General features: G+C 42.7%; 1 protein-coding gene across 6 annotated transcripts; it reads right to left on the reverse strand.

Annotated features, from left to right (window-relative positions):
• Positions 1-24,449, reverse strand: KLF3 (KLF transcription factor 3). 6 transcript variants are annotated; one of them, XM_074541608.1, is made up of 7 exons: positions 24,338-24,449; positions 19,598-19,636; positions 12,668-12,764; positions 7,156-7,651; positions 6,179-6,329; positions 1,702-1,862; positions 1-533 (listed from the first exon to the last, which is right to left on the reverse strand). In XM_074541608.1, exons 3-7 carry the CDS (start codon positions 12,722-12,724, stop codon positions 352-354), a joined length of 1,047 nt encoding a protein of 348 aa, XP_074397709.1. In that variant the 5' UTR covers positions 12,725-12,764; positions 19,598-19,636; positions 24,338-24,449; the 3' UTR covers positions 1-351. The 6 variants fall into 6 exon arrangements, with proteins under 6 accessions (XP_074397709.1, XP_005490557.1, XP_026651366.1 ...); XM_005490500.4 differs by lacking the exon at positions 24,338-24,449 and adding an exon at positions 23,638-24,126; XM_026795565.2 differs by lacking the exon at positions 24,338-24,449 and adding an exon at positions 23,638-24,126 and having other exon boundaries at positions 12,668-12,767.
• Between the last annotated feature and the right edge of the window lie 2,287 nt (positions 24,450-26,736).

Consider the following 26,736-nt stretch of genomic DNA (forward strand, 5'->3'; position numbering starts at 1 on the left):
TTTTGGATATTCAATAACATTTACTATTTTATCAGTATATGCTGGGTCGATTATATGAAGAAACCAACAAAAGCTGTTAGTTTAAAAATTCCCTTATTCACAAATGAAATACAATAAACATACTGAATGCAGAAAGGGTTTGCTTAGCATCCCCCAGAAGAAAAAAAAGAAGTGTTCACATTCTTTAGGTCTGACCCGTGGCAAGGACATAGAAGGGTTAGATAACATCTGTTACTGACCATATGTAAGCTTTTAATGGTATAAACTCAGAGATCCAGACCAGCTGAATCCAAATTAAAATGCATGTGTAAAAAACAAAAAAGTGTGGCAGGAGTCAGGGAGAGAAGACATTCAGACTAGCATGTGGCGTTTCCTGTGAAGAGCGAGATGGTCCGAGCGAGAAAAGCTGCGGTCACAGTCTGGACACTGGAAGGGTTTGATTCCTGTGTGCTTGCGGAAATGCCGCGTCAGTTCATCAGAACGAGCAAACTTCCACGTGCACCCCTCCCAAGTGCATTTGTATGGTTTTTCTCCTGGAAAAGGAAACATAGAAGTGAGGATTTAAGATGTGAACACATCGGTTCTGATCACATTAAGTTCACACATAAATCTGATAGATTCATTCTACTGCCTTGCCAAATTTCAGTAAGTACTTCAATGCTTACTCAAAAAGCTCCAAACAGTTTAAAGCTGAAGAGTACTCTGTGCTAGAAACTATGTAGTCAAAGTTAACTGACCAAAAAATTGCTACCTGCCACAACTTATTCTTTTATTGTCTCTCTGTTCCTCTCTCTGCCGTATTAGCACTTGTTTTATATTATGACACCCAGAAGGAAGAAGGTTTAAGCATTTTTTCAAATATTTTCAAAATCAAGATCTCATTTTCTAGCTTGCTGGGGGAAAGGACTGTGCTACCATGAAGCACAACAGGCAGAAATCTTGTGATTTCTAAAATTTAATGCAGTGTAAATGACTGGCATCACGGTTGCAAGTACCTCAACTTAAACTCTTTCTCTATCACGACTAATGTCATCCTCCTCCTTTAACACCTCTGTATTGCCCAACAGGTAAATGGCTGGCTTGATGCACAACAGAGATGAACTGGGCTCCATTTTTCCTACAAGAGGTACCCTTGTAAAAATCTTGGGCGTATATACAATCATTCAGCATGCAAAGATGAACATTTCTGTGGAGAGCAAAGATGGGGATATGTTTACTGAATACTCATTCAGATAAAAAGCACCACTGCACCAGTGGTTAGCACCTCCACAAAGTAGATGTGTTTGCATTTGGCACACAGTCCAAACTTCTGCAAATGGGCTACTCCCATAGAAATTACAGTCAAATTTAACAGTGATGTCATAGGTGAGCCAGTGCAATTTGAACTGATTTGGTGTTTGCAGGGTGTGCAGACTGAATAAACTGCAAGCAACTGGACACAAAATGAGTGAAGAGCCAGTGAATGTAACACACATCAGCGTGCACTCTGAACCTGTTCTGGCTTACAGTCTCTTGTAGGTTTTTCCTACTACATCCTCTGTCTTTTTCTCAGCCTATAATTATTTTCACAACAATGCCAGATCTACCTTCTGTCATTTTGTTATTTACACCTGTGGTCACCTGGCCATTAGCAGAAGTTACAAGCTCAGCCTACTATTTTACCATAGACTTGATGAAAGAAAAGCACAGCTATGCTCTGACCTGTATGGGTTCTTCGGTGAGCTTTCAGGTGGGAGCTTTTAGTGTAGACTTTGTTGCAGCCTTCATAATCGCATCGATGTATTCTGCGTTTTCGTTGTGTGTCTGGGGATTCCACAGGTAAAGGTCTCTTTCCTGGCTGAACTATAACTGAAGGGTGATTCCTGCAAAGTTAAATTAATGTTAAAACCAAAAACATTTAGCACAGCAAACCTCAGCTAATATGATTCATAAAAGAGCCTTTTATTCACTACCACTCTGTCTCTTGGCAGAAAGAACAACATTACATGCATGTCGAAAAATTCAACAGGGTTTAGCAAATTTTGTGTATTTTAGCAGTAATATTTTTAAATGTTTACTCACTTTGTGGCATGATGTAGCCATTTTTACTACTTCCTAGCTCCTTTTTAAAACTTTCAGAGGAAAAACCCCCTTCAACTTTGTGTTTTTCAGTCAAACCCAATTTCTTAACCCTGAGTGAACTTTTCTTGCATTTGTTCACTACTTTTTCCCCTTCAAATACAACTAATTTGATTGTAATTGGAAACAGCTATTCCATATTATTAAAGAAATTGTATCTTTAGGGTCTCAAAGCAGAACTCAATCTTTATTGTTCCAGCCACTCCTTTAGAATGTAATTAAGAATTTCCTGTTTGGTGCTGGCAGCAGGGTGCGGCCTCCCTGTACCACTGACGTCAATTCCTAAAAGTAGAGCTTAGCCTGTGTGGCACACCCACAGGATGTCTGAAGTTGTCCCTCCACCTTCTCAAACATAATTTTTCACTTTAGAAGCCCACAGGTACAGTGCAGGTAAGACATATATGAACTAAATGTGGACTTCTGCTGTAAACAAACCCATAAATGTTCACGTGTGCGAAAACATACAGGCTTCTTAAAAGCAGTCTTTGACTGTTGAATGACATCCCTACTGTAGAACTGGGGACAACCTAGATTCTTTCTTCCACATCAATCTTTAAAAACTCATGTTTGTCAAAAAGGTACGTGTAGATTATAATGTGCAGATATAAGCATTCCTTGTTGCAAACTCAGCTCCCCCATGCAACAGAAAGGAACTTTCTAGAAACTCCTGTCTTTTCTAAGTTAATGTATTTCACGTGTTTTTACCAATCAACTCATGTTTTGTAATACGGGGTTCTATTGGTTACTTACTCCAAGTTCCTTGAGGGCCTAATTTTCAGAAACATTGAATTCCTACTTCCCTCAGCAAAATAAAGGGCATGTGCTGAACACAGAGAATCTTGTGTATGGCTTAAGAAGAAAAGATTTCTCTATGACCCCACAGTAGCAGGATGCGGATAACGATGTGTGAAAACTTGAATTCTGTTACTGATTCTTTTCTTAAGAGCTAGAAGCTGGAAACTGGGAACCAAATTCTCTTTCTTGGGTGGTTCTGTGACTGTTGGGTGATGTACTCTTCAAGTACACATTAAGTCTAGCTAAAAATATTATAATGGCAGGAAACCCCAGATGGTGATGTTAGACAGAGACACACACACTCTTAAATAAGAAGGCAGGCTTCTAGCTTCCAAAGAAACAGCTCTCCAAAGCAATGCTCAGTTTCAATGCAGTTGCATACCAGTCCTTTTGGAGAAGCTCAGGCTTAGGACAGCAAACAGACTTGGTCTAAATTATTATGTGTGGAGGCTAGTCCTGGACATGGTAACATCTGGGAGAAGGGAGAAAAAGGATATTGGCCATACACCATTTGTGTTTTAGGTTTTCAATCTGCAAGTGTCTGGAAAAAGCACTGAGAATGTCTCCTTTTCCCCTAATGGGAGAGGAGGCTGGCAAGACAACAGAATGTTATCAATAATCACACAGGGTGTGGTAGTTTTAAAAAATGGTCAGGGTGGTGTCAAATTCAGAGGTAAATATTAAGTAAGTGCCAATAATAAAAGCACAGCCCTAATTCTTTCGTTCCCTCTTCCACAACTAGATGTAAGTTCATGTATGTACCATTTGGCACTATTCAATAGGTAAGAGTACCTTCTAAAAATTACGTTAAAACTTCAACAGCTTTTTCTTCTTTACCACAGACCACACTATGCTGACAGCGTGAGTTAGACTTCGAAACTTGCATTAAGATATGTATATGAGGCTTTTTATACTATTACCTCAAATTTGATTTCAGAAATAACTGCAGTTACATTGACAATCAGACATACTAGAAAGTCCCACCATCCCCCCAGAAATGTCACCAACATTATTTTTATAGATAGATAGACAGATATAGATATGAAGATATAGATAGATATACTGCCAAAAGCTAACACTAAACCAAAATAAGTCACTTAAAAAGTCTTAAATAAGTCACTTCAGTGAGACTAAAGGTTTCCTATGCCCCTTTAATGTCGCTTAGGTGTCTGGGCAGTTGGAACCAATGAATAGTGATAAAAACTTCACTGCCTAACTATAGCTCATAAAGCTGTGAGACAACAACATATTTAAAACTAAAGGTTTAAGTATCTCATCTTGTAACTCATGTGAGTTGTCTATGTATTTTTTTTAATGATAAGAAATACAATTTATAAACTTGTTTTGGATACAGCAGAATGTGAACTTGAAAGGGCTGGCTCCAGGAGCAAGAACTAGAGCTCCACAGGACAGCTACAATGCAATTTAAGCTGTTACAGTGCAAGGACAGAATCTCCATGAACATCACACTCTACATGGGCAAGCAGAGCTGATGCTCTGGAAACATGGACATAAAATGTTTTCTGTAACAAGCTATCTACATATGATACTAAATTTTATATTCTTTGCTCAGTGGATGGGTTTGCTGGGGAAACTACACCCATTGGGAAATAAATAATGCAAATCACTAATGCAGGTGACAAGCCTGCAGAAGTCTCAGCCCTGGAGGAAGGGTGTGGTACCAGCCAGGAACAGCACTTACTGGTTTGCTCTTGTTAAAGAGACTTAACAAAGACAAAAAATAAACTGAACCATTTGATAGTCCTGACCTAGCAGCAGTTAGTTCCAGCTACATAAGGACCTGACTCCCTTGTGTGTCCATTATGGAAGGTAAGTTACTAACTAGTATACATGCATGTTTACTATTTTATGTAATAAACATGTATAAGGTGATTTAAAAGAAACAGCATATCATTTATAACAGCTTGCTGGCAGCCAATTGCCAAGAGCCTGCAGTCCAGGAGGTGCATCCAGACTGTTTGGAGACAAGGAGGGGTGCCCACAAGAAGGCTGCTGGGGAATGCAGCCACCCCTGGTGCTGTGAGGTGCTTTTGAACCCCAGGGCCCTCTGCAGGAGGACGAGGCAGCGTTCTGGAGGAACTACACGAGAGCACCCATCCATCCCATGCTTTTCTTTCTCTCTCTGAACCAACTCACACTGGGTTTTGAGTATGTGACTTGAAGCCCCCTTTCCCTTACTCTGTGAGGTGAGGTCAAACACAACCACCTCAAGGATGACAGTGAGCAAGAGGGAAGTGCAGAAATGGAGTGTGAGGTTCTGTGCTGTGAGCCCTGCTCAGCTCCCACCTTCAGCTCCTGCCAGAGCCATGCTGGCAGCCTGCCTGCCTACCCAGGGCACTGCCTGCTGAAGGATGAGTCTGGCTCTAGGTCATTCCATGGTTTTAGTAAGCTGACAGGATTTTCCCCAGAAAAACAGGAAATGGAAGGGTGCCCATGGCTCCTCATGACAGGAGAACTGAGAATTTTTTAATGTTTTCAATTAAAAGGTTTATGCCCCAGACCTAATTTATTCTTCTGGTCCTTGTCCTTTCTTCTGCAAACAGCACTGTTTTAAAACCCATTAGATCTGTGACCCAGTTCATGCAGGGGCCCCAGTAACAGCTATGCCAGCACAATGAGTTAATACTGGGATGGAAAAAGTGGCTGTGAGGGAAGAAAGCTTCAGAAACTACTTGAGGTGCCAAAAAATCACCTACAGAACAATGGCCTCAGGTAAAAATGCAATTTCACTTATATACACAGGACTTGTAAGGCTGAAGAGGCTCTTCCCACCAAGCAGGCAAAATTTTTGATAAGACAAAGAGGTCCTCCAAGAAGAGAAAGTCACAACACTCATTTTAAAGAATGGTATTTCAAGTAACATAAAAAGAGATACCAGTATGAACTGTCTTTTAAGTTTTTTCAATTTTGCTGGCTTATTGGGAGTGCTACTTTCAGTAAATTGTGGAATTGTAACCTGTCATCACTTTAGAAATGCATGACAGAAATATATATATATTATACCTTGCATATCTATTGCAAGGTATAAATATGTATCAACTCCTGTACTGCTGAAGAAGGGGGAAAAGAAAGTTGAAATCCTGTTTCACAGTGGCAGTGGAGGAAGGGATGAATGTGTGTTTTATTACACATCCTAAAGCACAGCAACAATCCTTCCCACTCCTCAGAACTGCTAACTGCTTTCCATTGTAGTGAGCTGCTTTCCATTGCTCTGCTGATCTTGGGACCACTGTTAGCTACTTACTCTTGCAACATTACTTGCTGAGGAGACAATGAGGTCATCATTGGAGGTGACATCTGTTCAGGATAGAAGTCAGTCTTTGATGGTTCACTTCCTGGCTCTACTTTGATTGTTTTCTTCAGTGTGGGCTTCTCATAAGACTCAATGACAGGCACTGTATGGCAGAAGGGAGGAGAGGGAAGGCAATACATAAAAATTATGAAGAGTTATGGAAATAAATAATATACAAAAAACCCCTAGAGTTAAAACAAATCCATCAGTTCTACATTTACTGTGACAATTAAATACAAAATCTTTCAGTTTTAGTTATCTCCTGGTAACTAGGACTCAAAACGTTTCTATTAATTTTCATCAGTCAGATGTTATTATCAGTCCAAATCTCAGTAGATCAATAGTTTATGTAGATACAAGCAAGAGTAATGGAGCTGGTGAAGAGTCTGGAGAACAAGGCCTGTGAGGAGCAGCTGAGGGAGCTGGGATTGTTTATCCTGGAGAAAATGAGGCTCAGAGGAGACCTCATCACTCTCTGCAACTGCCTGAAAGGACAAGAGGAAATGGCTTCAAGGTGCACCAGCGAAGGTTTAGTTTGGACATGAGGAAGAATTTCTTCCCAGAAAGGGTGATTAAACATTGGAATGGGCAGCCCAGGGAGGTGGTGGAGTCACTGTCCCTGGAGGTGCTTAAGGAAAGACTGGCTGTGTCACTTAGCGCCATGGTCTGGTTGGAAAGGTGGTGTTGGGTCACAACTTGGACTCTACGATCTCAGAGGTCTTTTCAACCTAATTGATTCTGTGATCCTATGACCTTGGTAAGTCTGGTAAAATATTTACACAACAAATTCTATGCCTGTTTATTCTGGAAGAACAGAAATTACTTTCCACTTCCTAAAATATCAACAACCCACAGAAACCAAGTGCTTGGATATTTGTCTTATTTTGTGGAGATGAGGTAGCATAAAAAGCAATTCTGACAACACTGACCTTGCATGCTACTTGGAGTTTCCATATCATCTGGGAGAACTGTGGACACCATGATGGGCTGCTGGAGATGGGGAGCATACATGAAAGGAACTGGCTGGACCACAACAGGCTGTATGACCGGGAGTATCCCAGGGCTCCTGAGTCCATGGCGTGAAAGAGCAGCGGCCATTACAGGAGGGATTGTTATTGGCATGGAAAGAGGCTGCACTCCTGGGGGTGACGGTGTGAATTTACTGAGAGGTGAGCTGGGGGAGGACAGAGTCAATCCAGGTGAACTTCTCCTGTGCACAGTCTGAAATTTTAGTGGGGAAGGAGAACTTCCAGTTGAAGGCGGCGAGCTCCGTTTATTTACCGTAAGGTCCACTGGCTCCATCTGGATCCCATTTGATAGTCCTTCAGGGCTGGAGTAGAATTTATTGTGCAACATACTTGGTGTAGAATAAATGACGCCGTATTTGTTTGGCTTCATTTGGTCCATGTAATTGGATGGGTATGACTGTCAGAAGGAGTGGAAAAGAAATACAGAAAATCAAATAATAAATCAACACATACAAGCAGCTACTGCTGAAAAAGAAAGGCAGCCAATAAAACAGGCAAAATGAAAAAGTTTCAAGAAAGCAATTTGATGTAGTTTCTAAATAAAATGGTATTAAATAAAGCCTCAGATTCCCCTCACAGGAAGTTCAGTTCTGATTCACTAACTGTTTCAGAAGCAAGTAAGACAGATTATGAAAACAAATCTTCAAGGCTTATTCAACTACTTTTCTCCCTTTAAAATTGCCTGTCATATATTCATGCCTGCACATTTCTTAACTGACCTGGGAGATCATGTGCTATGCCAAGCATATAACTGTGTGCTGAGGATCATCAATTCTAGAAACAGGAGAGCTCAGCTGGGCTTAGAATTGCAAGTAATGGGTCCCAATCAACTGCTAAAGTAATTGAAAAACAATCAACACTAAAGAAGGAAATTATGAATTTGAACCCTACAATCAATACAAAATGCTCAGCTGAACTATATAAGTAATGGGTGAGTAACTCAAAAGTGCAAAAGGTAAAATCTAAACCTTTCTAAATGATTTTTTGAGATATAAAGCAGTTAACAAGCCAGTGTAATTTTGGAAAATGAGTACAAGGATAAACATTTGGTGTGCAGGAAGAATATTCCTGTTAGTGGTAGCTAGCAGTTCCCATTACAATATAAACCCCAAAGCGAATCTTGACTATGTGACGATCTCCACAATTTAGTAATAATTTATATATTTAAATATAGATATGTATGTATGTACATATGTATTACAAAAGTAAAACACACGTATCTAGTGATTGTTGTAAACCTGGAAGTATTAACATTAGAGTGCAGTATTATTAAACAAATATCCAGACCAATACTGTATTTAAAAACTGATGTTGTTTACTAACAGCTAACTCACAATGGAAACTCATGTGATGCCCTAACACAGCAGTGAGACAAAGAAAATGCAATGGACATAATTTTTTAGCTGTGCTGTCAACTTTTTGAAATAAAATGTTATCTTTGGATTTCAGGTGGGTAAACTAATATTAAGAAACTAATTACTTCTTTGGCACCAAAAGTATTTTGATGAGTGGGATTAAAAAAATGTTCAAAATGGTATAAAGTGAAACATCAGAAGCATAAAACCATTGTATTTTTATAAAATTATTTCCATAACGTTTCAATTCTTTTTCTTCCTGGGGTGAACACTTCTGTCAATACATCTTCCTGGTTTCCTACCTCTGTCTTCCCTGTGAGGAAACACTTGGTTCATTTTAAATGTCAATGGTAATGGGAGGTACTTTTGCAAAATGACACAAATATAATTTTCTTCTTTTCAGTTACTGTTTGAAACACTGAGTTTAAAAAATATTAAATTTTCCTCCTGCATTCGTAGCACTGTGATAGAACAACAAAGCTGAGTCCCTCAGTCCATAAAACATTCAAATAAAGCAGCACACAAAATGGTGATTAATCTTCGACAGTAAATATTACATTAAAACCTCTGCAAGTTATATATTTTCTTTATGACTATTCTTACAAATTCCATCTATAGAAACATTCATCTTTGATGGTAATTGGTTCATCAGAATTTTATTAAATGCCATTATTGCAAGAAGTACTGTCTGTAGACTTGTCAGAACTGCTGAGCCAAGCTATGAAATTATCAGCATTCTAAGTGATGGAGACCACTAAATATTGATATAATTTAATATTTAACAGCATTTGGTATCTATTAAATCGGATCAAATTAAGGGCATACCCAAAAAAATTTAACAGGTAAGGAACATTAAATACTTCTGTTAAAACTCCTGTTATTGGTTTACAGTAGAGAGTTCACCCAGCTTTAATGAACTGTAAACATTCCACCACTAAGCATCAGTGCATTTACAGTGCTGCGGGTTTGTCAGGGATGATCACAATGTCACTGCCTACGAACTTCTCTTCCATTGCAAGAATGCTAAAAAGGAAAAAGCTTGTCAAATGTGAATCTCCAGGAATGCTTTTGGCCAATGAGTCTATTAAAGAACAAGCATCCCTAGCTGTATCCTTATCCTGAAAACACCTGGCGGGAATTCAAGGAATAACTGTCTGGATGCTCACAGAGCTTCTGTATTCTTCGATGGGGGAGTGATGACGATTGTGATTGATTCTGGTGCACAGCCTGCAAAAGGTAGAAATGATGCTGGAGACTGGAGAAAAACTGTTTATTCCAATTCAAACAAAAAAAGAACTTGTTTCACCAAATGGTAACTGGTCCAAATGTTTAAAAAGACCTTTAAAAAGTCCTCACAGCAAATAAGTAGTCCTGTAGGTAGGAATTGGATGACTTTGTCAGTAGCTCATTAGGAACTGTCATAATATATGTTCAATAATTCATTTCAATAAATGGCATGAGCTGTTGGTTGAGTGATGAAATAGTGTGGGTGCAAGCTTCAGTCACCTGAGAATATAGTTAATCCTTTCAGCCACACACCCTGAAATACAGTGGTGTCAAAAACATTACTAATTTCCTCCTACCCCTCCAACTACTGTGATGTTTTAGAGACACAAAGACTTCACACCTACAGTGTAAAGAGTACACCTACATTCAGAGAGAAGAGTGAGATATTCCCAAGAGGCTTAGTTTAATTTGGCCTCTAATGATTCTATCAGAATGAAAGATGCAACACAAATAATCCTGATTGCAGATTTCCTAGTTATGTTAGCCCAGTCTGCTCTGCTTAGCACCTCTCAATGTCAATATGACAGTTTCTCTCTCATTCCACCTCCTCAAAAGGTGTTCAAGAAAACCAACTCACTCAGTGGCTGCTATCCTTTCTCATTTTCTCTCCATATCACAATACCTCCCTTTAGAGGTGTCTCCAAAACAGTTTCTGTTGTGGCACCAGGGCTCCAAGGAAGTCACAAGACCAAGAAGGGCTGGGGAGCTCAAGGGTTTTGGGCTAAGCAGCCTCTGTGTGTACAGAAGCTGAAACACACATGGTCCTCAGCCTGAGGGAAAACAAAGTAGTGTCCAGTGATGGAAACTTCACTCAGAAACCATACTTTCCTCTGGACTTTCTGCTTTTTCTTTTCTGATTTTTTTCCCTCGTGCAATGGCAAAAAGAAAAACATACAGATGTGGTGAAATACTCTGAGTAGTCTTTGACAGCTGGTCAGAGTGATTACACTGACTTATGAGAAGACTCCAAAGGTCCAACGCCACATGCCATGGAAAGCACCACATCACTGGGAGAAGGATATGGCACAGAATAACCAATATCTGGAACTCCAGCCTTGAAATGCACTTGGCTCAGAAACACTCCCTTGTTTTTCCCACAAGAGCTTTTCCTTCACCTGTTGGTCTGGGAAAGACTGCTTGCTCCTCTGCTGGTGAGCTTTTTGAGGGACTGACCTTGCCCATCTGGCAGAAGCACACAACTGTTTGGGGCACTTGTGTGTCTTGTGCAGAGCCACAAACCATTGCAGAACCTTCTTTGGGAGATGCAAGCAGATGTGCACAAAAGGTGACCCAAAAGACAGCAATGACACTTCTGTAAAACTGGCCTCTCTTCTGATTTCAACAGACACCATTAATAATCTTAGATTATAGCAGATAATCACCACTAATCTTGATACAGTTACACTGTAACTGTAATTAAAGTGACAGGCTGGCCGATACTAAAATTCTTTCTTGACCCAAATATTGGAATTTGTCGTACTTTCAGTGACAGTTATTTTTCTATCATGACTCTTCAGCAAATACACCCCACAAAAGTCAAACTGTAATTTTAAAATGCATATAAACTTAACTCCCAGAAGTGCTGTTAGTAGCCCTGAAGAAATCAGACTGCTTAGAGATGCATTTAAATTTATGAAAATTACTCTTTATTTTAAATAAAACAGGAAACAATATTTTCACTGAAAGATGCCATTCAGAGCACAAGTTTAATGCACTCTGAGTTATGTACAATGACTTCACCCTTTTAATGGATTGGCCTTTCTAGGAGTGTGGCTTCATGTTACACTTAATCTGTTATTGCAGGCTAAAAGCTGAGAGGGGAGGTTCTCTCATGCTCCTCTCTCCCCTTGCTCTAACATTGAGCAGCTGCACAGAATGAGTCAGATCAGCTTCCTGATCTGACCAAAAAATGAGTATTTTTGGTGGGTTAGCAATTCTGACTATTCAGTGAGCTGATCCAAAGGTTCCAAATCATTCTAGGACCACACAATTCTTCAGTCACGCAAAGGAGACACAAAGCTGGTGAGGAGGGAGCAAGGTCAAAGCCTTTCCTTTCAGCCTATATCATCACAATTCTCACTGCACTGCTCCCACCTACATGTCCCACTGCTGTTGCTTATTAGACTCTTCTCTGAGATGACCCTATTCTCTGAGTTCATGGAAAATTAACCCATTTTTAAAGAAGTAAAAAGCGTGAGAGGAATGTCTCCTCTTCCCCTTTCCCCCCCCCCTCCCGTCCTAGTTCTCATTTGTTCACTTGGTAAAGCAGTGCAACCAGTTTACCCAGCAAAAAGCCATTGTTGGTTTGGGTTTTTGCAGGATTAATTTCCTGCTGTTTAGAGCAGACCTAGCCACAGGCACCTGTTACCACAACCAAGAGAAAAACAAAAAAAGGCACAGCAAGAAGCTGTTCACTTAGTTCAAGGGTGTAACACTGAAACCACAGGCCATTGCCACTTCACCATGAAGCGTGGCAACTTAATTTGAGTCCACCTCCATGAGCAGCATGAGCCACAGAGATGATATTTACAGAGCACTGGCTCAGGAACACAGGGATGCTCCCTCCTCTCATAGGCAACTGCTCAGGTTAAGGCAATAAATTAATAAACTACAGAAAGTTCTCCTAAAATGTAAACCTGATTGCACTAAGAGCAAAACAGAGCTTCACATGCTTTCCTAACCTAGTCCAAATCTTAATTACATCTCATTATGAATTTAAAGGTGGAAAAACTAGAGTCATCTTTACAGCTAATATATTTGAAAAGTCTTACCACTGAAACAGGCTCCATGGCTTCTTGCTTGATAGGGACTGGGTCAAACATTAGCATCTTTTTTATTCACCTGTTCTGATGCCTCTGAGGTTCTGTCCTGCTGGGGAAAGACAAGGTGTTAGAAAGCCATGGGAAATACCCGAATCAACTTTCTGAATTGTAGAGAATTTACTAGTTTGTCAGATTAATGTGAATATTTATCCATCACTAACGGAGATTTTTAAATCTTTGACTGAATTTATTGCAAGATTTTTCTTTCCAAATTGCTATTGAAACAAAGGGACATCTGTTCACTTTAAATGAAAGGCAAATTGAATTTTTGTTGTGCATGTCAGCACACCAAGACCAGAGAATTTTCACTTTCATTAGCTGTCAAGTGTTTTAACACATCAGAGTTTAGACCACACATTTCTCATCAGCATTACAACCTCAGAATAATCTTGTTTATACAAGTGAACTGATTCTGGAAAGGATCTTTCTTTCCTAAGAGTCCTAACAGAAACACTCAATAGATCACATACAGTAACACTGATATCAATGCCAAAAAAAGGATTAAAATTCAAGACTAACTTGGACTACATTCAACATGCTACAATGACTTAGATAAAATCCACCAGTTACTAGATATTAGTTATTATCAAGATAATAGATATTAGTTATTATTAAGATAATAGATTTACTGACAATTCAATAACTCTGTGCTAACAGAGCAAAATAAAAGCACTTTAAAAAACCTGCTTGCATTCTGTAAAATTTCAGGGTTTTTTTCCTATAGTGTTCAACCTGACTTGGCCAATCCCTAAATGCCTGAAATAAAAGTATTTAGCATAAAGCATGTCATAGCTCTCACACTACACATTTGCCATGGTCATCTTGGAAAGATACTGGGAGGGAAAGGAGATACCCATTCTGGGTAAAGCCATGAGGGTACACAATGAAACTAAGGGGGAGCAAAGGGAATTTGCTCACAATGACATTGAGATGTTGCCAGGCTGTTTATAAATCACTCGAGGTTATACATTATATGACTGATGTCCAAGGAGCAAGCTCTGACCGTAGCCCGCAGACTCCCCAGCCCTGCCTGGGGGCGGCACGACCCGGTTCAAGAGCGAGGCAAGAAGCAAATGACACAAATTCAATGTGGCCGGTAGATGGCACTGGAAAGGAGCGAATACAGCCACACTCCAGCACCGGCAATTCACCCCTTCAGCAGGTCAGGCTGAGGGCTCACCAACACATCCGTACCTGTGGCTGGGAAATTCTCCCAGAAATGTAAATGAACATTTAAAGATGTACCTGCTCAAATTAAAACAATTCTAATAAGCCTATGCTAATGAACAATTCTGCAGTTAACATGTGCTTATAGATCAAAATTTGCTAAGAGAGTCAGCATGAGTTGTTACAAGTCTACCATTAGTTATTCAGGTACATCAAGTTTAAAGACTTTTGGAAATACATTACAAGAGTGTGCGCTTTGAATAATGGAAACAAACAAGTCTCAGAGTAAATTATAGTATCTTCATAATTCACCTTATAAAAGTTGAAGACCTGACAAAAACAAATTGCAAAACTAAAGTGAAACAAATGATGCAGCTTAATGAAATTTCCAGTTTAGTATGCAGTTTTAGTTTGGGAGCAGTGGTGTAAGATAGCACTATGTGCTGAAAGTTGTGGTAATTCCGTAAATACCTTAAGCATGTTCGTGAGAAGGTTCTTAATTTTACTATTTTCTTTGAATGGTTATCATTTAGATAACTGTTCCCTAGTTATCTTTCTCAGGTTTCAACAAGTCACATACCTAGAACTAATGTTTCAGAATACTGACTTCCCAGAAATATATCCACATATCTCTGTGTGAGAATACGGGTGATGCATTCATCTGCACTGTGGAAACAGAAGTTGTACTTTTAGACGTGAAAAAAGTTTACAGTAAAATGGAGCCACTCAGAGCTCCTATATAGGAATTCGGAACTAATTCCTTTCAGGTTTCCATAAACTTTTGATTTTTAGCTTCTATGTGCATAGATAAAGTAACACACCAATTTGTACTTTAGTGAAGGAAGAAAGGAGAGAAGGGAAGGGAAGGGAAGGGAAGGGAAGGGAAGGGAAGGGAAGGGAAGGGAAGGGAAGGGAAGGGAAGAAGGAAGGAAGGAAGGAAGGAAGGAAGGAAGGAAGGAAGGAAGGAAGGAAGGAAGGAAGGAAGGAAGGAAGGAAGGAAGGAAGGAAGGAAGGAAGGAAGGAAGGAAGGAAGGAAGGAAGGAAGGAAGGAAGGAAGGAAGGAAGGAAGGAAGGAAGGAAGGAAGGAAGGAAGGAAGGAAGGAAGGAAGGAAGGAAGGTTGGTTGTTCTAAGTGAATGCAATGATGCTCATCCTTTGTGTAATTTTTGTAACTCTAAAACTGTATTTTCTTCAGTTCAAGAATTACTCATTCTAACCTTTTGCTCCAAGAAAGTGTGTGAAAAGACACTTGATACACATTTCACGTGTCATGCTACAGATTTCAGTGTTTCCTGTGATAGCTCTAAATCACTGTGCAGGAATTAAACTGACATAGACAACAGCAAGTGTACTACCCTGAACAAAAGTGAAAAGTAATTCTCAATCTTTCCCAAGTGCAGTCATCTAAGAACAGCAGAGGAAAACTTTACTTTTATGTAAATTTACTATGCTGCACCAGAGTACAGGAATCAAGCACTTCATCATGTTACTCTTAAGCAGGTTTCTTTTTCCCATTTTATAGTCACAATTTTCAAGAACAGAAAATTAATTAAGATGCAACACTTGGTCCTGTAGGATTGCTACAGTGTCACTACAAGTCAGCTTTGGATCTGGCATTTAAAATTTAGCTCAAAATGATGTATTTCTAAGGCTGTAAATAAACTCACAAGAGACTCCTCTTTGTATTTAAAAATAATGCTCCAAATTGATAGCTTGGACTACACTTGTGAGCAAATATGCGCATGTACACTCACACACAAATAAAGCATGGTACTATTAAGAAGCAGGTAGTTTTCCCCAGTATATTTGTAAAATCATGCCTATTAACTCAAAACTTTTCAGTCTTTCTCTCCTAAACATGTGAGAAGGGGAAAATAGGGAAGGTCAATAGTCTTATCTGTTTCTATTACAGAGGAATGAAAAAACAGTTGGGTTCTACTTTACAGAGTGATTTCAGAATCTACTTGTATGAAGGCCTGCAAACTGTTTAGTATATACAAATAATTTCTGGAAAATCAAAATATCATCCCTCATTCCTGAGGTGCTCAGGAAAAACTGGTGAGGTGTCAACAACATATTCATGTTAAATGTATTAAAAATAAGAACTTCTGTCTTCGACTTTATTAGGTAAACTATTTTGCATTAAAGGGTTTTCTCATGCGAGGTAAAAGAATTTAATATGAATGTAATCTGAAACTAAATAATTAACTCCAATCTGGTAAGCAAACATTCCACCCTCTTTTTTTTTTTGCTCTCCCTCTTTTTTTCTGCTAACAAGCCACCCAGTTTTACTTTCGTGCCTCCTCCCATTCACTCCACCCAGTGGATATCTGCCAAGTCAGTCCAACTTGTCCAAACAGGACCTGGCTTTTGATAAGATTTTGCTCACACCCTGTACTTCAGAAAGACAAATGAAGCAACTGGGTTTTGTATGCAAATAGGGACAGGTGCAAGGTAAAGTCCAGGCAAAGTCCCTCTGTATTCCCCTATCTGAAGTCCAGTGAGGACAGCAAGCCAGAAACAACACAAATTCTGTCCTTGTGATCCAGTATACAGCAAGGCACCCGTTCCAGGAGGGAAGTTCATTATCATTAGAGCTCATCACCTTGTCAGGATTGAACACTTGTCAATATTAACTTCCTGACAGGTGTATGGTTTATTGTTTCAGAGACATAATTAAGATTAAATGAAAGCTGAAAGGTACTTAAACGTGTATTCTGACAATATGGATTATTTACCCTGGATGAAATGTGCAAAGTGGTTAAAGAATGCACTCAGACTTCACATCTACACCGCAGAGCAGCTGGAAAAGGGCAACTGCAGTGCAGCTACTCTCAGCAGCCCTGCACATCTACCTTCAAGGTCCACCAACTCTGCAGACCTGTTATGAAAGGAAAGGGTGGGGTGGAGGACCAGTTTTGACTGTGCACGTCCAACAACAAAGGTTTGTTCTAATATAAAGCCTGTGCTCTCATGAAATACCTGGAAGAGCAGCCCATGACTGACTTTTGCTGCAGACAGGGGGTGCAGACCATACACTCTGCCCCTCTTCATTCTGCCTGAGAACATATACCGGGTTATTTCCTCAATCTTTGTGCCCGGAGGAAACAAAGAAATGCTGCCCCATGCACAGCAAGTTTTTGTCTAGAAGCTTCAAGGTATGATTGTTATTGTCAGTATAATTACAGAATAATGTAATGGTATCTGCTAAATTAGCACTGCATGAGTGCCCTCTGCAAGGAACTGCAGCTCCTGCAGCACTGTTTGAATCCAGCAGCAAACATTATCACATTGCAAAAGCTCTTCAGTCCAAGCACTCTGGGATTCAGACGTGCTGCTCTGAACCTATGATTTCTGTGAACCTCAAGCCAAACTTCCTCTGATACAAGGGAGAAACAATAGTATCAGACGATTCTCCACTGAAGAAATCCAAAAGGGAAGGGAGGTTTTCTCAACCCAGGTGAAAAGCTGTCTTCAGTGGAACCTCCAAAGAGTTTGACAGAGAGGAACCAGTTTCTGAGACAAACATTCCCTGGAGAAGGTAAAAAAGCTGGTTTCCAGAGCTCATAAGGTATTTGCACTTTACTGTACCAGTTGCTCATCAAGACCTGAGTCAGCAAAAAAGTGTTTCTAAAGTTCCATTAACTTTAATGGGAAGTAAGCAAGTGCTTAACTGCACTTGACCCCAAAATAGCAGCAGACAAAGAAGCTCTCCAGCTCAGCCCAGCAGTCAGACTCAGCCAAAGCACCAAAGGTCCAGACGTGATGCTGTGGGAAGAGACCAGAGCAGCCAGACCATGAGGAACAGAGCAGAAGGAGAATCAGGAAGAACCAGCATGCCAAGAAAATGTTCTACTGATCAACAGCTTTCTGTGTTTATTTGCTGGATTTCCACTGGGTAACAATAATAACTGTTGAAAAAGTTAGAGTATTTTGTAAAAGAAAATGGTACCTAGGCAAAAATTTTCTCCTTGAAGTTTTATTGATAGGCATTAAGAAAAAGAGCATTTCTACAGAATTCTGGTATTGAGTATTTCAAACTCCGTTTGTTTCTTAGCAAAGACTTGAAAATCTTTCATCTTTCTCCTTTCAGAACTGCGAGCAGGCTGAAAAACTTGTAGTTTTGCACAATTTGTGCATCATAACTTTGTTGATGTCGCCTTTTTTGACCTAGAACTGCTTTGACACGTAGCTGACCAATCAGTACTTCAATTAAATTTCTGCTAATACTGTTGCAGGCTTTTGAAGCCATGTGTATGGAAATGGCATTCTTGTATGTAAAAATCTCGGGAAAAAAAATGTTCTTGAAGTGCTTGTTAAGGAAATATCTTCTTTGGAAAAATTGAGCCATGTAAACCCTGTTCAACCTTCAGTTCTACACTCACTGAACCTAAGAGGAGACCCTCTTGAGGCACCTCCATTAGACAACATTCTCCCTTATCAGGGCAGACTGCTGTCTGGTTTCCTGTCTCAAGCTACTTCTTAGAAGGAGAAACAGTCTAGTAAGGATAAAAGATCAGACTTTTGAAAACAAATGAAGTATGTGGAATGGTATGATAATTTTTCCCTTCCAAACTGAGCTTCGCTTTTCTTGTTGTGTTTTTCCTAAGAGGTTAATTTTTAACATAATTTGAAAAGAGAAATATTAAACCTTTTAATTGTGAGGGGGAAATGACAGAAAATACTGTTCTCTTATGTGAAAGGTTCTGCTATTTCAGGAAATGTGAAAAAGAGATTCAACATTTTTATAGCATGGCAAAGAAAAGAATCCTAGAAAAAGGAAGTATACATTTAGGAATAACAGCCTAAATTACAGATTTGAACAAGAATCCAAATACAGGGCAAATGGTGATGAACTTCTATGAACCTATGGAAATAAAAAAAAAAACCCCGAAACAACCAGGAAAAAGAGCTGGACAGTGTAGTGAGTACAAATGTGACAGTGATCAAAGTAACTTAGACTCTTAAAAGAAAAAGTGGAAACTCTGTCATGTCTTCATGGATCAAGCTGGTTGGTTGGTTGGTAACACACACGGACTGCATGACAGACAGACCATGCGTTTGGTGGGAGGGTTTTTCCCTTCTGAGTTAGTTTGCTATTTAAAACCTGTTGGAGCTTTGTCTTTCCATTTGGCTGATCTACACTTACACTTTCTTCCCCTGGGAGATATCACCTACAGCTACAAAACCCTCAAAGGAAGCTTTGGCATCAAGTGACTGCTTCACAGGGAAGAGTTAAAGCTCTCCTAAACCCAGCTCTGCCAAACTTCATATTCTGGATTGGAAGCAACTAGCCTCGGAATGAAAACACAAAGATTGAACGCTGACAGCATAAAAGAACTCTAAAAGACCTCCTGTTAGCAGTGTTAATTAATATTTAAAAGTTGGTTTAGAAAAATTATTATAATTTTAACCTCAATTCCCCATTTTACAGAACTTCTGGCTACAAAAAGGTGTGAACCACAAAATTTACTGCATTTATTATACAGCAATTTCCAATATTAAACACAGTTAAATGCAACTCTTTTCCTCTGTCATTGGGGAAAAAAGATTAACTGTTTGAAATCTTGGTCAAATTAACAGTACAAGAATTAAAATATATAATTGTGTGCTAATGGGTAAACTCATCCATGGTGTTCTAAAACAAACAGAAATAACAACAAAATAAAAACAGCTGAGAGCAACACATTAAAATAATCAATAAACAACTTACCAAAACGGTGCAGCCAAATGCTTCTTTTTATCTGGATTTCTGAACAGACAAAAAACAGTTTGCTGTTAATTATGTGCACACAGTCCAATAATTTTTTTTTCACATACAATTAAGCTCTGAAAGAAGTTTAAAGTGTGTACTTAGATTCTTCCTAAAGATACCTTCAGTGATCTCAAACAGCTAACTTGTAGCATCCAGAAGAGCAAGAGCAGGAACTAAAAGACTACTTTAAAAATGACTGGAGGGGAAAAAAAAAGAGGAAAATGAAAGGGTGGAAGTAATTCTGTGTGTACAGTAACCATGCATATTTCAGGCCATAAGAAACACAGAAGAATAAATATCTTGCATTTTCATCCAGGGCACACTGAAGTTAATGCAAGTTTTTCTCTCTATTTCAGTGAGCTCTGGCCCTTTAGCTCTTCTGTCAAAGTAACAGAAAGATTTATGTTTTTCTCAATTTCCTCTCGATTTCTCACTATGTCTGCCTGCAACAGGGTGAGGGGGAAAGATAAATATAAAAACAGGAGTAAAACAATCACTTTAATGCCTTCAAAAATGTAAAATGTGGGACAGCAGTACTTATTAAAGTCAAAGAAAAGTTAGACAGCAGTGCCTCATTTTCTGTATTACATCTGGAAGACAATGAACCTTCTAGCCTGCATAAGGGGAAAATACTAACTTCTTTTGAGGTTTGGAAATACAAAGTGCTCATAGTGAGCCGTTCAGGTTGAGCAAGGGCTGAAGTCAAAACCCTCGCATAACTACAAGCCTACAGAAGGGGTCTTCTCACATACACTCTTTATACATCAGTGCTACTCTGTGACTTTAATGGAGCTATTCCAGATCAGCTGATGAGCAAGTGAGAGCAGAAAACTGGCGCACAACTTTCTGGAGACCTGAGTTCAAGTTTTCAGCGAGCAGAGCTCAGAACTCCAGCTCACCCCCAGAAGCACGTTGGAGTGGAAGGGGCGTGTTAAAGGTTAACTTGGAACCCTCGTTATGACATAACACAGGCATCTTAAGCAATCCCGAGTGTGTAGAGACATGATAACTCATCGGGTGGGGATTGGGAGTTGAGGGGCAGTGACAAGGGGCCTGGGCAGGCTACCGAACTGCCAGAAAACAGCCTGAAACAGGAAAGAGCACCACATATGCCACTTGGAATGTGTGACGCAAACCCCAGCCTTGAAACAAAGAACAGGAAACAGCTCTGCTGGCTGCGCTGGGGAGAAAGCACAGAGAAACATTTAGGCGGCCCTCCCTGACCCTATATTCATGAGCAGCTGGAGTCTTTTAAAACAACAACAGTGGGTGGAGGTGTTTGTTCATTGGGTGTGAATAAAAACACTGTCCTGATGCAGAGGACCTGCCCTATTTACAAACAGGCTCTCTTAACATGAGGGAGCAGGAGATTTTAAGACACCACAGGTCAGGAGGATTTGCTGAAACCTTTGCTTAGACCAGGTGGTTTATTACTGTATTTATGCCAGTAGCTAAACAGAGCTCTGGCCTCATGACATCAGAGGCAGCACCCAGCCTGGCAGAAGCACCTTCTTCCCAGAGAGAGCTGGGGGATGAGAATTGCAGGAAGGATTTCTAAAGCTTGGGGCTGCTCCTGGACAGTGGCTCACTCACGCTCAATACTGCTCCATAGCTGAGCACCAACGTCGCTCACAGCACCCAAGAATATTTTTCTAAGCCATTACATGCTTAGCCTAACACATCCCTGTTTTCATTGCACTCAGACTTCACTTCAGAATCTGATTTCCCATGAATTTACTACTTTTATTTTTGAAGCACCCACATAAAAAGCTGAATAAGTGAAGCTGAAGCAAAGGAATAGCACAACTTATCTAGATTTCATGCAGTAGAATAACTTCAACACTTGTTTTCCTTCAAAGCTGTGGGTTCAAATACTCTTTCTTGTCTTAGATACCTTGCATCAGTTATTTATACACCATGGGTGGGACATCTAATATTATCAAATGTGAGAATGTTACAGCAAATTAGGGGGATGAGTACCACAGCAACACCAATGAATGCTGTGGGGTTCCAAGGCTGGAGTTTAATAATGAACACGGGGTAAAAACTGGCTAGTAGAGCACCTACACAGCAAGGTGTGAGTTTTATGCCGATATTATCAGTTCCTTACTTCTTCATACTGAATAAGTGCAAATACAGGTAATTTGGTGATTGTATAACATCTTTATTATCACTGAGTCTTCAACTCATCTCACTCACACATCTTTATTTATATGAAGGCTTCTCTTTTGGCTAAACAGATGGTGACTAGGTCAAATGTTCACAGTACCTAAGGGCTCCCTCGCAGCTCTGCAACTTGGAGGAAGTTTTTTGCTTGGATTCTTAGGACAGGGAAAGACCATTTAGCATTCTTGCCTGCCTCCACCCCTCGCCCTTACCCCTAGTCTCTCTTGTGATCTGTACCACAGCTATAACAGCATGTGCAGGAAAAAAAAACCCCAGAAACATCTGCCCTTGTGAAAAAAAGGCTACTCAAGTCAGCTTTGGGTTTTTTTATATTTCAATACTAGGTAGTAACAATAAATTCCTAAAAATACACGGTGAAAGCTGTGGAAAAAGCTAATTTGAAATAAGTGTCTTCTGGGTCAAGTGAGATTATCAAATCCAGATATAAGTCATCTCCCACAAGCACCAGCTGCTCATGTGATTATCACACCGGTATCTTAAAAGTATTTGATGGAAAGTAACTAGTCAGAAGACATGCAAGTGTTTCTTTTCAATACAGGTAATGTATATTTATGAATATTAGTTTAAATGAAGTGAAGTCTTCAGAGCTTTCCTATCAGCTACTCAAATTCAGCTTTTCCCAACAATTAAACCTTCAGAGTTCAGTTCCACAAACAGTGACACTTCCTGAATTCTCAAAGGCGAGGAAGTGAATAAAACAGTGGACCACGCATGTACAGTACCTGAAGCAAAAGGGAAGTGCACAGAACATCTTTAAGTATTTTTTAATGCAACTCCTGAATGACCACTTAAGCTATTCTGCACTAGGTCTTTCTCCCGAGCTCCAGACAGGTGCTGTGCTCTCCCAGCGCAGGCTCGCCTTGCTTAGCCTTCCTTTGCCAGGGCTCCCCTCGCTGTGCCAGGCACTCACCTGACAGCCGTCCGAGGCAAGTAACTCCTACTCCCATTTCGGTTAAAAAATTAAATAAACAAAAAAATTAAAAACCAACCAAACAAAAACCCTAAAAAAAAAAAAAAAGAACACCAACAAAAGACATCTAGCAAAGGAAAGGTTATTTCTAACTCCACACTTCGCTGCCGTGCTGTCCCACGTTTTACCTTCGCCTGCATGGCGGCCAAGCGGTGCTAAGGTGACGTGACAACGCGAGGGGCAGGCTTCAGGAGCCGATTTCATCCTAGACTTCGCCAGGAGTTAAACGGGGGCCGTGGTGCCTGCCGATCCGCTCCGGGAGGAGCACGGCCCGGCGGCCAGCTCCTGCCCTGCCAACTACCGAGCGAGCCCGCTATACTTTCCACCTCGGCTTGGTCGGGCACTGTATCCCGCCCGGGATCCGACGGCACTTCAGTCTCTGCCCGAAGTCGCGCCCGTCCCGCCCCAGCGAGAGGCCAGGGGCCGCGGCCGCGCAGGGCGGGAGAGCGGCCCCGAGGGGCGGGCGGCCCGCGGGCCCTCCCGCCGGGGACAGGCGGGGGGAGGGCCGGGGACGGCGCCCCCCGAGCGACCCCGCCGGCCACACAGGTGCGCTGCCCGCCGGGCGGACAGCGGCGGCCCTCGGCCCCCGGCTCCCGCCGGCCGCACAGCGAGAGTCCCGGGGAACCCCCGCGGCGAGCTCTGCTCCCCCTTCTCCGCAACCGCGGCCTCACGGAGACCCAGTTCCCGCCACCCCGGCGTGGCTGCGGCTCCCGCGGCATCACCTTGCCGCCTGGGGCTCCGCGCTGCTCGCAGCGCCGGGAAAACTTTCGTCCTCCGGCACCTCCATCCCGCAGTCAGCAGCACAGCCCGGCCCCCGCATTACCCCCGCCCTCACACTTACGCTCGGCAGGCGGTGCGGAGCGCGCCGCGATTTTCCGTCGGCTCCCGCAGCGCCGGGGGTCGCGGTGGGCAGCGGGGGCGCTCCGGTGGGACTGAGGCGCGAGGCCGGCGCGTCCCACGTCCCCGCGGCTAAGGAGCCTCGGCGGTGTCTCCGGGTCTGTGTGCGAGGAGGAGCTGCCCGCTCCCGCCCTCCGCCCGCTCGCCTTCCCCCCGGGCTCCTGGCACCGGGCCGCGTTGTCACATGACGCCGGCGCCGCTCGCCCTGCCAGGCTCCCCGGGCCGGCGGGGTGAGTGGCGGTGGGAGGGTCACGGCAGGGAGCGCGGCCGGGCGGGTCCCCGCCCGCGGGGTGGAGGCTCCGCCGAGGGGCCGGGGCGAGTCACCGCTCACAAACAGCCGGGCACGCACGGAGTGCGCGCCCGCCCTGCCTCCCGGGGGCAGACAGCCTCGCTCAGACACTAATTATCCCCAGCAGCCCGGGGAGGAGAGGGGAGGGGAGCGGGGCCGCCCCACCGACAAACCTGCCGGTCCAGCTCCTCCTCCCCGCCCGTGTGTCAGGCAGAGGCGTGCACCTGGCAGCGGCCCTGCGGCAGGGCGCACCCCTCCCTGATCCCCTCCCTCCGCGTCCACCCCGGCCGACCTGCGGCGGCAGCAAAACAACAGCAACACCCAGCGCCCGGGGGGAAGGAAGGGAGGTGCTCACGCTGGGTCGCTGCCGCCGAGCTGGCTTCGCCGGCGGGGGCTGGGAAAGGGCGCGGAGCCGGGCGGCGGCTCCCGGCCCTGCCGCCGCGGGCTGCCCGCGCCGCGCCCCGGCGCGCCGGGGGAGGTGGCGGGGCCGGGCGGGGCGAGGGCTGGAGCGCGGCGGGCGTGGGGCAGAGGTGTCGGCCCGACTCCGCCTCGGCTTGGCGGCCGGCCCGCCGGGACCGCCGGCTGCTGAGGCCCGTGCCGGGGTGGATTTTATGGCTGCGCTCAGCCCGTCGTGCCTCGGGTGCTCTCCCCCCGGATCGAAAAGGGGCCGGCGGGGAGAGGCGCTGCCAGCTTGCCTCGACTCGACCCCCGTCGCCAGAGGCGGCGATCCCCTCCCTCCCCCACCCGTGCCGCCCCTGCCTGCCCAGCCTTGCGTCTGGCACCGGCCCGGGGCAGGTGTGTGTGCGTGACCCGGCCCGCCCCTGCTCCGGGCTCCGCTCGCCGCGGGAGGGGCCGCGCTGCCCCGGGGGCCGCTCCCGGCGCGGGATGCGGGATGCGGGTACGGCGGGGCGCCGACTCTGCCCCGGGACTGCGCTTGCTGCTCGAGACAGCTTGCAGCGGAGCGCACTGCACCCGCCCTCTGTAAAATGCACTCACAGCCACAGAAGAAGACTGAGGGACTTCACTGGGAGCAGTACTTTTTAAAAAAATGTGTCTTGGCTGGCTGTGTCGATTCCACTGGTTAAGGAAAAGTGCTTCCGCTTATTCACTGAAATATAGTGCGCTTACAACGATTGTAGTGTGCCATATGAAATCATGTTCTCTCCTCACTGATGTACCTAACCATGAGACCAAGGAAGAGGCAAATGCTGTGTTTGGCAAGGCCCTGTCCAGTGCTAATGGCATGGACAGATGAAAAGCCAGTTATACATCCTGTGCATAGACAGGTTACCCGGCAGGTCTTCATTTATGCTTTGTTTTGTGGGTAAAGTCACTGGAAGGGGCCGAGTATTTTCTGGCTCTGCAGAACCAGTCTATGTATATAACTGTCTTAATAGGACCCTAGTGTAACGCACCTGTTTGTATGTTTGGGTTGAAATTTCTGTTCATTTTGAGTCTAATTGACCCAGTCGATAATGCTGTAAAAACAAAGCAAAGAAGGAAGGGGAAAGAATGGGGAAAGTATTTTCAAACACAAGGCTGTGCATGCATGTCTTTATTCCTAGGATGTTTTAATAAATCCCTTTACTTAGCTTGCTAGTCTGTATGGCTTTAAAAAAGCAAATTAAGACACCAATCTGAAGCCCTGAAGGGTATGACTCAGTGACATAACAATAAATTGTAGTATCTCCTGCTAAGTAATTACACCATATCATGTCACAACAAGGTATTGTTGAAATACTATCATGTAGCTCATAAAGTGTCATTTTTTTATTATAAGCCTATAAAATAAACAGAATGCTGTGTTACACACATGGGTGCAAAATATTCCATTAGGGCTGTGAAAAGGTGCTGGTGTAGTTTTCTTGCAGGAACATGCTCAAGATAAAGTAGATATGTCCCAGTTTGCATTCTTTTATTCTGGGAACTAGCAGAGGTTAAACAGCAACTGAAACCCTTAGGTCAGAGGCAGAGCTGTTCTGATGTCAAATTGTGAGAAATGCCAAAATATTTAGTAGTAGCCAGCATGCTGCTCCTGGTGAAGTCACTGGCTTTTCTTGCTATCATTTAGCTCTGGCCTCAGATGAACCTGTTTAATCTGCTGTAATTTTACTGTCTTCTTGTGGAGTGGCAGAGGAGAGGGAGGATTGAGAATGATGCTTTTGCACTGTCAAGACTCTATACCTTTCAGCATTTTTTTGCCTTCCTGTGGGTTTTTTTTGGTAAGTCCAAGTTCTGAAGGTAGCAGAATCTTACTGATTTTAGTGGGAATTGAAAATCCAGAAGGTAGCAGCTGAGAGCAGAGAGAGTCCTTGCCATCTGGTTAGCAGACCTGGCAGTTTTAACCATGCCTGGAAGTGTTTCTAGATCAAAGGATGCATTGATGGCAGCCCTTAACATCTTCCAGCCCAACACCTCTTCCATCTCTGCTCTACCCATTATCCCCACAGAATGACTTCTGTCTCAAAACAGAAGGAAGAGAAGTGCTGTGCAAGTCCTTGGTATTGAGAAAGAATGCTGCTTGGGTGTCCTTTGGTTTGTAGCACCTGCCATGAGCCCTTGCAACAAGATGGAGCATCTAACATGATGGGGCCTTGAGGATCCTTAATCCCAAGCATTAGGAAGAGTGTTGGCAACATGTTACAAGTTTCTGATGTAAGCAGACAAGAGGTGTTACCTGGAGCGTGTTGAGGGGAAGGTATGGAAATCTGGTGTGAACAAATCAGTATTAAAATGTTAAATGAATGGGTATAA

This window comes from Zonotrichia albicollis, chromosome 5, assembly GCF_047830755.1.
Source record: "Zonotrichia albicollis isolate bZonAlb1 chromosome 5, bZonAlb1.hap1, whole genome shotgun sequence".
In the NCBI taxonomy this organism is placed as follows: Eukaryota; Metazoa; Chordata; class Aves; order Passeriformes; family Passerellidae; genus Zonotrichia; species Zonotrichia albicollis.